Genomic DNA, 15,071 nt, shown 5'->3' with positions numbered 1-15,071 from the left:
TCTACGTAGATTTTTTGGAGGATCAAATCATTCTTTTCATCAGAAACGATTGTTATAGTACTTCTGCTTACTAAAATTAAACTTCTCGAAAGACCAGCTTTACACTCAGAAATAAAGACGACAAGCACATTTTGAACAAACAGTGCGATGGAGGTAAAACAAAAAACAATCGTCAGCGAGGAGACCAAAATTTTAATCTGGGTCAAAGCCACAAAGCAACGTCCCAAACACAAAACATATAATGAAAGAAAATATTGGAGGGGGGCTGGCGAAGGGAAATTCGTGAATCTGAAAGTCTTTAAGTTCATTGGCGTGGGAAACGAAGCCAAAATGAAACATTCTTCTATATTTTTATCCGGTCACTTCTAATGGCCTCAAGTACTGAACTACACTTGGAGATGGCAACACATATTTACTGATATTTTCACAGTTTTGGTAGCCAATATGAGGGGCATACTCTGTGGTTAATTGAATTAACAAATAAACGATAAAAGTTTTTCTCTCCACCCGCTCCCCTAATTTCTGGAGAGAGCATTGACAACTGAAGTAAATTGCGCCCTTCAATCTCATTCTTCTAACCTTACGACCTTTAACACGCCAATTGCATATTACGCAACCAGTTCTCAATGGAGAAAATTTTGAAGGCTTGCTGCTAGAAGCCTTTTCCACTTGTGGAACAACATTTCTTTTCAATTATTCAGTAACTTGCCGGTGCTATTTCAAAATGAGGTCCCACTTATTTTAAGCGACGACACTTTCCAGCCATTTTAGCGGCCGGAACAATGGAACGGAATTTCAAACCAACAGAATTGATATCCGTTTTACTACTGTATGTTTATGTGGCGGACGGATTTCGAATAGCAGTAGCAAAAGGTAAGTTTTACAATGCATTAATAGCTCTAAACTGATCGACAAAGGAGGTACTGAGTTATTACTGGCATTTCAACTATAATCTCTTAAGCGATAAATTCAAAATTTGCTTATGAAGTCAACGCAGAAAATCTCACAAGTACAAAGGCAACTGCTTATTCCGAAAGGGTTGACATGAAACCATTGTGGCTTAAAGTTTTCTTCTATGAAAGAATGATTGTTTGAAAGGCGCATTTAAATTTGTGTATGAGTATGTCTCACAAAATATAGATTGTTTTTAATCTTGGAACAAATAAGGCCAATTCAAAATTGGTAAACAAAATAAGAGCACTCTCTGAACGAATAAATATCGAATAATCGTAAACTAGGGTAGAAGTGTTCATCGCACTCTTTCCTTTAAAAATAGATAATTTACGTTAGATTCTCTACTCCTTGCTCCCCGTATTTTTTTGTTGTTTCTCAAGCTTAGCGATTGAAGGCGGAAATTCTTTGACCCTATTTGACCATTGGTAGCAAAGAAAAGATCTTAACAAAGTTATGTTTTTATATCTTCTATGTTTGGCTTTTCATTTTATTACTGAGGTTGTTCGTCTCAGACTGGTACCAGTTCGAACGTTATGAGTTGACCAAAATAACTGAACTCAAAACTGCCACCAGTCAGGTTGTCTAAAAGAATTTTTCTTTTCACTGCTCTCTTTTTCAAATTTTTCATTTCCTTTTTTTACGGTTTGCACGCTCACTTTAAAACGTGGAAAACGATTTTTTTTGGTTTAATCTAAGGAAATAGGTGAAAAATCAGGGATAACTTTCAAGTCATTCAGGAGGTCAATTTCTCCAAAGTCTTCTAACTTGCATGTCAGTGTTCATTGATTTTCTCAGTGATGTTTCAAGTAACGAGTGAATGTTTTCAGGTGCCTCAGGAGATGGAGTAAAAAGTGAGGGCAGAAGGCTCAAAGCATCTGGATTAGAGGAGGAAAGATTAAAGAAAGGTAAAACATGTCGCAGATATGATAATGAATCAAGGCTTTACATCAAACACATGTAAGCCGACACAGTGTTCAAGTTATGTTCAACACAAATTAATGACTTGGCACGGGATTTTCACATTGCTACCCAGGTGTAACATAAGCTTCTCTTCTCGTGATATTTCCAGCAGTAATTGAATTTAAACCTCATTTACGGAAAAGTACACTTATATATATTTTTAGTGGGATTAATGGACCTTGCTTAGCGCATTACCTAGTATTTGAACTGAAAAGAGTACGAAGTTCGTTGGTGAACATTTCCTTTATTCCCATGGCATTAATGTGTGATTCAGGGGTGATACTGTTGGACAAATTGGTTGCTAGTCATCCTTAGAAGTCATAGGCTTAAACAAGCTTTCGAAAGTCAATCGATGAATAATCATTATTTCAAATCTTCGCGGTTACCCTGGGTGTCACTTAATGGTTAAGGCAGCTTCATTATGATCACTCTAACTTCTCATCCATGTGGGGCCTTTGGTCTGATTTTGATTGCTTTCAGATTTTGGTCTGATTTTGATTGGCTTTGTGGCATACAGTCGAAATGCGCCCTAATTGAGTACATCAAGAGAATATCTCTCTTGAGTACATACAGCAACTTTCGAATTTGACTGTTGCATGCTGTTACAATGCTGGTTAATTACAAAGAGCTGTGTCAAATAAATTTTTCTTGAAAATCACGAAAGGATAGGTTTTCTTCGCTTCCTCTTTGTAATATATTTCCTTCGCTTTCCAGCATTGAAGGCAATCGACTATGATGCACATCCTGTTTTGGAGCACCAGGGGCAAAATATGGAAACTTTGAAAAAAGGTAGTGTTTCTAAAGGTGTTCCATAGCTTTGATTCATCTGTTGTTCTGAATTCCCTCGAAAGTTTGCGTTGTTTCGTAAAACTATAGACAATCCAAAGCCATGATGTCGGTTTTTATTGTTTTGTAGTTAAAATATCTTCGAAAAACATCCTCATTGAATATTCGTTGTTCTTAAACAGCTTTACGTTCCGTCGAAGACGATGAACAAGAAGAGCGATGGATTAGAGACATTGAATCAGGTCAGTTTTTACTTTGCATCGATATTTCTACAGGATTGAGCGCGGAGGACGGTAAAGTCACAAGTGCATGTCCTTCCAGAGAGAGTTCCTGAGCAACTTTTGCGCTCAGAATTTGCAATCTCATTATTTATTCTCATTATTACATCTCTCATTTATTACGGTTGCTATGATTGGTCATAGCGAAATACAGCCCACTAAGTTCAAAAGTTTTTTTGAACTGAAATCTTCCACTTCTGTTTTAACGCAGAGATATGATAAAAACCTCAGCAACTACGTTTTCTCGGTTCGCTCTGTTAGTTATTATATATGATACCTCGTTTTTTCCGCTCGGATTTATGTCCCAAACGCTCGCTGCAACATAGAATTACGGAGTGCATCCTCATGACATGACTAAGAAACATCTTCCTTTATTTCACCCGACATTACCGGGCGTAAGATTTACCATCTTTCTTATTCAAATCACTTTCTTGTTGTTTGTTCAACAGCTTTGAAATCAATTGAAAGAGAGACAGCATATCATGGTCAGTGTTGGTCTATATTTTCATAAGTTTCTAGTATAGAAAAAACTAGGAAATTGAATAACTTCAATCTGAAACAAGCATGGACAAATCTCGGCTGTGCATCGATGAAAAAGACTCGACCTGCTTTGTTAACGGTGGAAAAATGTGAGCTACTGATCGAGTCTCGTTATCATTGGTTAATGGGTTTTCATCTGATTTGTTGATTTTTGTGTGTATAAGAAAAAAGAAAACTGTGGAAGCAAAGAACGATGGAACAGGGAATCTTTAGGACGGGAAATCTCAAAAATGTGATATGAATTGAGGTGATTTTCCTATTTTCAGAGAGCAGAAAACGTACAAAGATAGAGAAAGGTGTGTTTCGTACTGATTAGTTTTTCCTTCTTTTTGTTTTTACCACTTACAGTATTCATGTACTCTTGCACATGACAGACACAATATCCTTTTTAACCCTTTCATTCCCAAGATCTCTTTAGTAATTTTCTAAACTGTCTACCATAAATTGCTTACAGCTTTGGTCCTGAGAATTTAGTATTGGATAAAAAATCCCATAATCAATGTTTTAATTATTCTCATCACTCGTCCGCTATAACAAACTGTATGGTTTCCGCGAACCTGCTTTTACCATGAATATATATTTTACTGTGCCCAGTAATTCAAACGATGGATGACGCTATTGAACGAATAAATCGCCATCCATCAGATAAGTTAGTGATCACAAAACGTACTGCGCTGTCCATTGGATATAGATTTATCTAGAGGATGGCGTTATCCACCCTATTAACAACAGGGGCCAGACTTGGAAATTACGAGATTCTGAGAGTAGACTTACCACCATCTAATGTTTATGTCGACACTTGATTTCAGTTTTGGCTTCAGTAGAGGCACACACAAAGCAAGGTGGGTTAAGGCTGGTGAATGCAAAACTTAGGTTGTCATGTTGGATGCCAGCTTGTTCGCTTGTTCAAATATTGATGAAGATCATCAATGATTTGCTGATTTGTTGATACAAAAGGGGATTATGAGCTGATCAGATATTTAGACTGCATTCGGAAATGGTTAGTATGTTCTTGGTGCAGAGAGTCGTAACTCCTTAGCTGATCAACAATCAGGGTAATTTAGTATTATCAGCTGAGTTGAAAACATAAATTGGCCACCGTAAAGAGTTTAAAGGCTAACGTTTCGAGCGTTAGCCCTTCGCCAAACGCTCCCACCGACGCAACACCACAGTTTCTTTAGAAAATTCCCCCCTTTGATCAATAATCAATCGATTTCCGTAGGAATCCCGACGGGAACTTATCGAGATCTTGTCAGTATCTTTGACAGGACTGCAACCATGAACGTGATTTATTCAAAGAACCTAATTCAAATTCTCACTTCCTCTTTTTCCAGCCATGTCGTCTATGAACGCTATTACGAATGATATTTCAAAGAAAGAAAAAAATGGCTTAGAACTATCTCTTCCTTTCGGTACCAACGCTACACGTCAAGAGGGACGGACCATAAGCCTTCAGACCAACGGGAAACAAACAAAACGAGTCTTTATTCCAAAGGGATGGATGTTTTGCACCATAGCACCTCCAAAGTGTTACTCGTCGCTGAGGAAGAAAAGTAAGATGTCTTCCTCTGTTATCAAGAGAGAGTTTTTGCTACGACTCTAGTTTGCATAAACAAACTTACCTGCTTCAAACTTTGGAGATCTGGGAATGTACTTAGTCGTGGTGAAAACCATCCCTTAAGATGTCATGGTTGTCACTTTGTTGGAAAACGTTTCTGCCTGGTCATCTTCCCCTATTTGACAGATTCTGAAGTTGGCTCCACTTAGTTACTTTCTTAGTCTAATATCAGTATTCAATTCCGAACGCATCACGATAGATCAAAGTTTGCGTTAAACACCCAAACCTTACACGAAAGACGAATCCTTTGGCGACCTGAAAATACTCGATAAGTACTCGCCTAGAACTAGTTTTGTCTTCATTTCCCTTGTGTTCCCATTTACCCATCCGTTTCCTTGCAAGACCATCTTGCGGCGATTTTCTAAAACAGTGGTCGCGGCTCTTTCATAACCTTGAGTTTGTTTTGGTTAATTGCAGGAAACATTAGTAAAAGGCACACTACTCTATCCGTTGCAAGACAAGCAGTTTCATCGTGAGAAGTGCTTTGGTGAAGAACAGCTGGTGTTGTTGTCTTTATCCTTTGAATACTCATGTTATCCCATTGAACTCCGGAGTGTTCTGTTCACCTTCATCTGCTGTATTTCTGTTATAGACCTCTTGAAATACCCTTGAATCACTGTTCTACCACATGCTGCAATTTGTGCAAGAGCTAAGAATATGATAAAATTTATTAAATACCATTTCAGAGAAATTAACTAAACGAAATTAATAAGACAAATACTCGTCTTAATAATATGTATGCTGAAATAATTGTAATAGGAATTGCGAGAAAGCCGCCAGCAATTTCTGCCTTCAAAGACATGCTTTTGCTCTGCCAGTCTAGTTTCCAGAAGGCGTTATCCGATCTTTCAGAAGAGCAGGAATCATAACTCCCCTGTAAACTATGCACGTTATTTCTAACTTTCACATTTTAGTACCCATTAGCATCGAAATAAATTTACTTAAGAAGCGGTTCTTCTAGCACAGGACGAAATCACATGTTTCCGTATTTCTGAAACGTGGCGGAAACATGCAACTCCAAAAGTGGTCCGGTTCCGTTGTATACGCAGCAACGGAAACGCGAGAAAACGTCACGAAACCAGTAACGGAAACACAGGTTATCCGTCGTGTTTCCAGAACGGTTTAACATGTGTCTGCCACGTTTCCGTTTACGGATTCTTGCAATTTCGTCCTGTGTAGAGAGCAGCTCAAAATCAGTATGATATCTAATAACCTGTATATTCATAATATTCGTATTAACCATATTTACGCCAAACTGAATATCTTTAACCGGTGATCTTAGAAAGTTCCCATTATCTAGGTTCTTCATGTGCCTATAACAATCCAAATGAAAATTTTGGTAAAATTGCAGATGGACATTTATTTGGTTTGGCAGCTTTGCCACACCTTATTCAAACGTCTATAATAACGAATCAGTTCAGACCGTCATTTCCATGTTATTTTGACTTGAATGGACTTGAAATGTTCATCATTTAAAGCTTGAAGCAAGCCCTTTCTTGTTAAGGAAATTAGTTTCCTTTTGGGGAGTTTTAAATTTTGCATGCCATTTAGGGAATGAGGTTATTCCATGTTTCAAGTCAAAAGTTCACTTTACTCAGTATTCTGTAAAAGCTAGACCATAGATAAATAGCGACTCGCTAATTATTCCTCTGGCTATAAAGTAGTGTACATATTTATATAAATGTATAAAACAATAAAGTAAAGCCAAACCGTAAACTGAATGCTTGTGCCTCGATGAATTTAATCTTCTTTGGTCGGTGTCAGCGTTTCCCAGACTGGGCTAAAATGGATTTGTTTATTTTCTATATCTTCTTGTTATCATTTACAAAGTCCTAATAATGCAAAGGATCACTCATTATTTATCGGGGGAGGGGGGTGGAGGATTTTTGGGAGGGATCACATGGCTTTCAGAAGGAAAGGAGTAGAGAGTAGTTGTCGCCAACAGAGTATAAAAGTGGGGGAATTTAGAAAACTGGCTGCCATCTGACTGCCATTTAACTGCCAATGATGGAGGGGAGGGGGAGAGAGAGAGCGGGATATAGCAGAGCCTTATGGGGGGAGGATTGGGTGAATTTTATCGTGACGCAAACAAAGTTCTCCAAGTCGACGATAATAATGATCAAACCTTCCTCCCCCGACAGTAAAAATGACCAGTCCCTCGCTGTTTTGCATTCATGTTGAACTTGCGAAGAGCTTGCGTTGCATTTTAACTATTTATTGACTGAACCAACCAGAGGTGAGTAAAAAAATATTTATCATAATGCATATATGTTAATAACATAAACTTTTTAAAATTTTTTATCATGGAAAAATTACGATTCAGTTCCTAGCTTTCAACCATTTACAGAGCTTAAACTTACTGTTACCACCACCGTAATAACATCATTATTATTCAAAAAAAGATTTTCTTGAATCTGATTTAAAATTCTTTTTACATGAGATCGCTTGCGCGATCAATAAGCCGAGTAACGTTTAATATTTCATGCGATTTTTTTTGCTATTGTTTTTCTTCCTTCTACTGTAACTCAGTTTCGTATTGAGTTTTTGTTTTTGTTTTAGCTTCAATCTACTTCCTTTACCAGTTTTTGCACAAACTTGTAAGATAATATTAAGATCGATCAAACAAGTTTTGAATTTCTCAGGAAAGACCAGATGTCACCCGAGGCTTAAATTGGTCGGTCGAGCTTGTGGCTAGAGCAACCACAAAAATGCCACAGAAAACCAAAATCCCTCCGAGATAACACCGAATAATTTGTTTCAATTCCCCCTCAGACTTCATAATACATCACACTTCTCAATTCTGTCGTGAAGAAATATTCGACCACCTTGGACCGGTAACATTGTATCAAGCAGGCACAAGAATGGTAAGTAAAACAAGCGGTTACATAAATTGTTCGACTTTCGTGAGAGCGTCAACATCGACCGTTAACAAATTTTCGCATGCAAATGTTGGCTTTACACATATTTTACAATAGTATGGATCATATCGATGATGCTATATTTGTGAGACAACAGCCATGGATGAAAATAAATCAGTGCTCACAGATAACCCTTTTCTAGCTGGATTAAACCTATATAGAAATTTCTCAAATTATTCTCGTTCGTGTCCAAGGTTATGATTGAGTAAAAGTATTACTTTTTTCTTCTCAGGTGAAAAGAGAATGTAAACAACACTTTGCGATTAATTATTTACACATTCTGACTTTTAAAAAAATATTTGAGTCTTTCAGAATCGAGTCTGTCTGTCACATTAAACTGAAATTTCTCAACTCAATCGTTTTCATTGGTTTCTGATTGTTATTTGGAATAAACGGCAAAGAAACGGTATACACTTATTCCAGGTGTGTGGGGAGGTGTAAACACACAAAAATGTATTTTGACACAAAAAATGTATTTTGACAATAAAACGCGTATCAGTCGGCGGAAGAAAATGTTTTCGACTGGATTATGTTGGCGTCCTTTCGTTTTTACTGAAATGTGTGTCAGAGTGCTGAGGCAAGTTTTCAATTTTACGCCAATTAACCCTTCGCATGACTAGATCAATTCGAGGAAACGGTAATTGTCTGTAAATTAAACCTAAAATTCCACGTGTCTTAAGGAGGAAATTTTCACTGTTGAAGAGAAGCAAAATTATTGCTTAGTTTACTGTACATAAGATTTTTTTCCCCTTCTAAAACAAGTCGCATGGTATTATTGTCCAAAATTAGTTGCTTCGTTGATGTATCAGAAATATGAATCTTCCTAAATTCACCCCTTTTTCTCTATTTTTTTTATTGTTGTTTAATTTGTTTATTTGTTTCCCTCAGGATAAACTTACTGAAGAGCAAATTCAAGGTGAGGTTATCCCTGCACTCAATAAATTCAATGCAAAATGTTTTAAACAACAGAATTCAATCCTACTTTTGAAGGCAAAAAACGAAATACCATTTCTAGTTATCGAGTATTATGTGATGTTGCCTATATACTGATTGCTTTTCCTGTAAGTGTCCGAGACTCGGACAAAACAGTTCGTACACGGACCAAAGTGTCAAACGTTAAAAACTGCATGGACACCAGGGTCTAAAAAACGGAGGCATTAGCAAGCGTCCGAATCAGATGAAACCGTCCCAAAAACGGTCGCAAGTGTCCGAAATCAGGATCCGTCTGAAAATGTACGAAATCATCCAAAATCTGGCTCGAAGGTCTGATATCGATATCGTTTGATTTTCGATACTTGCGTCCGTTTCTGGACTGCTCCGTTCGATTGTGGACGTTTTAGATAAGGTTGCATTCTATCTCGGACGCTTAAAATTTGTGATGAGTTTCTGTATCTTTTGTGCAAAGTTTCCCTAAGCGGTATTTTTCATTTATTTATTTATTGTTAATCAAGAGTACAGAGATGCATTTCAACACTTTGACAAGGACAGCAGTGGTTTCATTACCACCAAAGAATTAGGAAATGCCATGCGCTCTCTTGGCGAAAATCCACGCGAAGAAGACCTACAGATGATGATTAACAGCGTGGACATTGATGGTAAGTAAACTAGCCAATCAGACAAACAGATAGAACGATTGATAGACAGACAGACTGACAGACTGACAGACCGACAGACTGACAGACCGACAGACTGACAGACCGACAGACTGACAGACCGACAGACTGACAGACTGACTGACTGACATACAGGCCCTGCTCTTGAGGGTTCGATCAAGAGCTTTCTGCCTCCTTCAATTTATTGAGTTTAAACCTCTTTCATTTTCAGGAAATGGTCAGATGGATTTTGAGGAATTTGTCAAGTTGATGGTGGCAAAAAATCAGTTTTCTTTCAACGAGGAGGAAGCCAAAGAAGCATTTCATATATTTGATCGCGACTGCCGAGGCTTTGTGATGTCGGATGAACTACGACAAGTCTTTCAGACCCTTGAGGAAAAGATTCCGGATCATGAAATCAATGATATGTTACAAGATCAAAAGCATCAGTTTCAGAGGAAGATAACTTTTGATGGTGAGTATAAAAACAAAATCAAGAATAAACGCGCTGACTTAAACTCGTAAAGCTCTCACAGTCGAGACTACGTCACGTGAGCCATTGAAAAGTAAGTGATTAAAAAATAATTGATGTTAGTGAGCTGCGTAAAACTCTGGGACATTGGTCAGATCTAAGTCCGCGTGGCGTACTAATATCAATATTTTGGTGGTCGCCGTGTTTAGCTCCTCATATAATTAAGTCATCATTTAAAGTATTTTTCGGAGATATTCCCCGTTTTGTAATGAAGTACTTATCTATCAAATTTATCAGATAAACGAGAGAGATCGTGACGTTGCCGTATCAATCAAGATTAAATGACTGTGGCTCTCAATCGAGAGGAATAAATGTACCTAACAGCACTAGTTCTAGTCATTCATGCGACTCTTCAATTCCGGTAGTTCAAATTTACCCATGCAAGTTACCCCTTCACAAGTAAAACACAATGTAACTACAATCTTCTAAAGAGTTTTTTTAAGCTTGTTTTGTATTCGTTTCCATTTTTTTGTATTAATCTATTATTTGATAGATATATATTTTATGTGTTTTAGGATGTAAAAGAATTAAACCTCTTACCTTTTCTTCACAGATTTTTTTCAAATGACCAAAGAAGGTGTCTGCCCTAAGGAGTCCAAGCAAAAGGAGAAAGAGCCTGCTCGCCCAAAATATGCACGGAGACGGCAAAAGTTTTATATCTACAGCTAAACCCTTTGGTGATGGTACTGTTTGTGTTATGCGATGGGATCTGTTTTGTTCAAATAATTTTGTCAGCTCTTCCAGTAAACCTTTAACGCTCTTGTATGAAGCAAAGATGGAATTATTTAAAAACCTTCTTCGCATGCGTTCATATACATTCAATACGTGACGTGATTCTTCTTAAGTAATCTTAAAATCCCAACTCTCGTACCATTTCCGAAGCCACCAGCGCGATTGAGAGAAAATCGATTTGTACTCACGTAAACATGCCATTTCTAAGATGAGTATATGTCGCATAAATCCAAAGAAACTGAATTGCTCGAGTCTAAGAAAACTTCTTAGGAATTCTCTTTCGTATGACCTATGAATGGGAAATCACGCTCATTTAACTTTCCACTGCTGTACTGTAACGTAATGATCTACGGGAAGTCCGTGATAAAGCGTGAAGATTGTGCTGATCATGACGTCATGATTATTGTTATCTAGGATGTTGTGGACATTTTTCTCTACTCAAGATGACAATGATTCAAGTATACGGTTATCGATATATTTCTCCTTTCTTTATATATGCCTTTACTGGATATTGCCTATAAACACTTTTTTTTAAGAAACTGTGCCTGTAAATTAAATAAGGTATCTATCCTTAAACTTGAAAAATTACCATTATCAGTTGATATATGCTTCAATACACTGTATGTAAACCGTTTTTGATAAACCAGAGACCACAGTGCTGTGCTCAAAAGTTAATTAGAGTTGTGGCTCCTTTAATCGAGTCTTTATCCTAAATGACAAGTATTTATTGTGAGTACTGTTCGTTCCATCCAGAAAATTAAATAAAGTTTGCATACTATAAAACTGTAATAGCAAAAAATCTTACACTTGTCCTAATCAAAGGTAAAGTATTCAAACTGACGTAACTAGAGCACTGAAGAAAAGTATGGTTAAAAATGTTTAGATACATCTTCAATTTTGTTTATGATTCGACTAATAAAGTCAACTTTATCTTGTTTCATGAGTGAACAAAATATTTTTATTGGTGAGAAGCACACCAGTCAGCAAGCTGAGGTTTTGCTATCATTTTGAGAATAATTTTGTTTGTTATAAAGCAGTTTGCCATAAGAACATAACACCTAGAAGTCAACAAGTTTCAATATCTCCCGAGTGTTGGAGCAGCAATCTTCTGTCGTCAACTTTAAAATGGTTGGTGAGAACTATTTTGAGATGATTTGATAAATATAGGGCCTACCTCGAGCTTACAATATCAAAAAGGTTTGAGAAAATTCTCTGGATTTGCTTTGGGTCAAAAAATGATAAGAACACGTTTGGGCCTAAATCCTGTATTCTTAGGTTCAACTTTTATGTCATTTTAATTTTAGCGTAACTCTCGCGTTTCTGATCATAAATGGCTTGAACAGTTTTAGTGCGTTTTTTCTGTAGGGTCGAAAGTGAAGATTCATAGAGCAGACAAATACACGCATGCAGTAACCTTAGTACTTAAGTATTTTTCTTGGTAACGATATTTTCAAACTGACGCAACGTTTCTTCTGTGTTGTTATGTTTTTAAACTAATTTGATATCCTATCATTTCTTTTTTGGAATTCATAATTTTACAATGGACTGTTTCAATTATTTCTTTCCTAGGAATCGATCCCAGAGAGCCAGCTGGAAGGTAACCATTGAAATGAGATTGAGATCAGATCCTTTAACCCACGCAGAGCATGACTCCGCTGAAAGATGAATCCATTTATTCATCCGCAATCATTTCTTCAGTCAGTCGATCGATCGATCAATCAGTGAATCAATTAATCAACTAACCAAACAAGCGACCATCCATGCATTCACTCTGATGAAACGCTACTAACGCTCGAAACGTCAGCTTTAAAACTCTCTACGGTGGCCAATTCGCATTATCAACTCAGTTGATAACTCACAACAAAATTATTCTGTAATCCTCGCCACTGACAGACCACAGTTTCTGCCACGCCTCCTATATCAGTGAGACTAGCAGAAACCTCACAACTAGATTGACTGAACACAAACGAGCGGCGAGGAGGGTTATCAGTTTGTTAATGAGGTTAAAAAAAAATTCGACAACCTGATAGAGAAATTATATTTTTGTTGTTGGATTTTCCAGAATACTATGAGGCTTTCCGTTATTTTGACAAGGACAACAGTGGTTGCATCACAACTAAAGAGCTGGGAACACTGATGAAGTCCCTTGGTGTAAACCTCACAGAAAATGAATTACAGCGTATTATCAACACCGTGGATATTGATGGTAAGTAACGAAAGGGAAAAAGTATTATCGTTGCTTTCCTGGAGTTATCCCCATCGACGTACGATCTCATTGGTTACTTTGGAGGTCACGTGACCAACACCTAATAATTAAACCGTTTCTGGTGAAAATAGTGAATAGTTGTTGTCAGTCGAAGGTACTTAGTCCGGTTTCTATAAACTGATTGGTCAGTTTTATCGTGATGTTATTAGCTATAAGACTCAAGTGGCGTAGGTCGGTCGTGATTGGTCGGGCTCGATACGTGAGTGAAGTTAGATCGTTCTGCTCGGTTCGTTTCTAATGTTAATGTCGTGAATGAGTCGTTTGTATGGTGCCGGTAGTGGTAAACAACTGTTGAGGGGAGTCTGTTCCAAGTTAGTAAACCAGCTTTCCAGAGTCAGTCGTTGAAATTAGTTGGTGCTGTAGGTATTGCGCAGAGTCCCAGTCAATAGTGTGCTCGTAAGTCGGTGATGTTCAGCAATGTGATTGTTGACATCGCCTTTCCCCGTCGCTCGTTTGTGTTCAGTCTAGTTTTGAGGTTTCTGCCAGTCTCACCGATGTAGGAGGCGTGGCATTCGGAGCAATTGATCTTATCCTCGGTTCATAGGTTTGTGAGCTCACAAACCTATTACCACACTGCGTCAGTTACTGACTAACGTCAAAGACAAAGACGAGCCGAGGAACAGACAGGGAGCAGTGTGTAAGATTACATGTTACCCCAGGTTCAAACCATTTGCTGTATTACTCCGGGTTTGATCAGATAAAATTATAAAAAAGATAAAGTGTTTCTCCATGGTAACCCCTATATGTTGTCTTCAAAATGAAGACACGTTCGCTAGGAGGGCTGAGAGATTTATTGTGCTCCCGACATTCCATGAAAGCGCAAGCGCTATTTACCGTGAGTGCCACCATAACATACTTTCTACTTATCACAGGAAATGGTATGATGGATTTCCAAGAATTTGTGAACCTTATGTTGACAAAAAATCAAAATGGAATGGAACTCTGCGAAGCTAAAGAAGCTTTTAGAATCTTCGACAGAGATGACCGGGGGTTCATCCTTACATCGGAGCTTCGGCAAGCGTTTGCGACGTTGGAAGAGGACATCCCTGAAAGCGAGCTGGACGAGATTTTAGAGGACAAATGCCAATCAGGAAACAGAAAAATATCTTTTGAGGGTAAAGATATTTTAACATGTTATGGTGTGATTTGTTTAGTGTTGCAATGCCATTCGTAAGAGTCATTTTCTGTTTGTGGACAGTGTTCTGCAAATTTCTGTGGAAAGTTGATGTTGGATTGAAATAGAAACTTGAAGGGGTGCCGCCAAAATGCGTTTATCATTGAGAGAACTTTCTCAAGAATTAAACAACGTGTTACGCACAAAGTGTCTGATTCAAAACGAGGGTAAGCCCAAGACTGTTGATATGAAGACTATTCTTTATTTTCATACACGTACGGATAATTTCATTAAAAATGTTTTACTCTTAGCCTCATTTTGAAAGTGAGAATTTTTAGAACTGGGTAATGATCTATTTCTGGTTAGATTTGTATTTGGGGGATTGCAAAGATCTCAGCGTTTATACCTCTTTTTCTGACAGAGTTCAAGATGATGATGCGAATAGAAAGTTCAGAGGAAAATGCAAAGAAGAACTCATGTACAATTCATGCTTTCAGCAAGTGAAATCACATTCTCTTACTCTCTACTTCATTATGGTATCTTTATGATCACTCCAAAAAGAATGATCAGTCAGTGCCTCAGTGACCCTTGCATAAACACATAATCATAATGTAATCGTGAATCCTCCTTGAGGGGCAATAAAAACAATCAGGGCCAGTTTAAGAATTGTTTAGCGAATTCAGAACTTGCGTCAATTCTAATTTGCTTGAAGTTGATAAAGGGACTAAGTTTCTATAGAAACTGTAGTATTGTGTCGGTGGGAAGTCATTTGTTCTGACTG

The 15,071-nt window shown here is 37.6% G+C and overlaps 2 protein-coding genes across 2 annotated transcripts; both read left to right on the top strand.

Annotated features, from left to right (window-relative positions):
• The first annotated feature begins 724 nt into the window (after positions 1–724).
• LOC131776699 (uncharacterized) lies at positions 725–6,814 on the top strand. The gene is made up of 9 exons (XM_059092930.2): positions 725–873; positions 1,782–1,859; positions 2,629–2,703; positions 2,883–2,942; positions 3,428–3,463; positions 3,785–3,814; positions 4,328–4,360; positions 4,853–5,071; positions 5,554–6,814. The coding sequence occupies exons 1-9, from the start codon at positions 783–785 to the stop codon at positions 5,610–5,612; spliced, it is 681 nt and encodes a 226-aa protein (XP_058948913.1). The 5' UTR covers positions 725–782; the 3' UTR covers positions 5,613–6,814.
• A 961-nt stretch (positions 6,815–7,775) lies between these two features.
• LOC131776677 (uncharacterized) lies at positions 7,776–14,925 on the top strand. Its single transcript, XM_059092894.2, has 10 exons — positions 7,776–8,000; positions 8,943–8,970; positions 9,506–9,649; positions 9,879–10,121; positions 11,325–11,368; positions 11,973–12,038; positions 12,480–12,507; positions 12,973–13,116; positions 14,049–14,291; positions 14,712–14,925. The coding sequence occupies exons 1-10, from the start codon at positions 7,998–8,000 to the stop codon at positions 14,792–14,794; spliced, it is 1,026 nt and encodes a 341-aa protein (XP_058948877.2). The 5' UTR covers positions 7,776–7,997; the 3' UTR covers positions 14,795–14,925.
• Positions 14,926–15,071: the final 146 nt, after the last annotated feature.

Source organism: Pocillopora verrucosa, chromosome 8 (assembly GCF_036669915.1).
Source record: "Pocillopora verrucosa isolate sample1 chromosome 8, ASM3666991v2, whole genome shotgun sequence".
NCBI classification, from domain to species: Eukaryota; Metazoa; Cnidaria; class Anthozoa; order Scleractinia; family Pocilloporidae; genus Pocillopora; species Pocillopora verrucosa.
The sequence above is the reverse complement of the archived record's forward strand: the minus strand, read 5'-3'. Positions and strand labels throughout refer to the sequence as shown.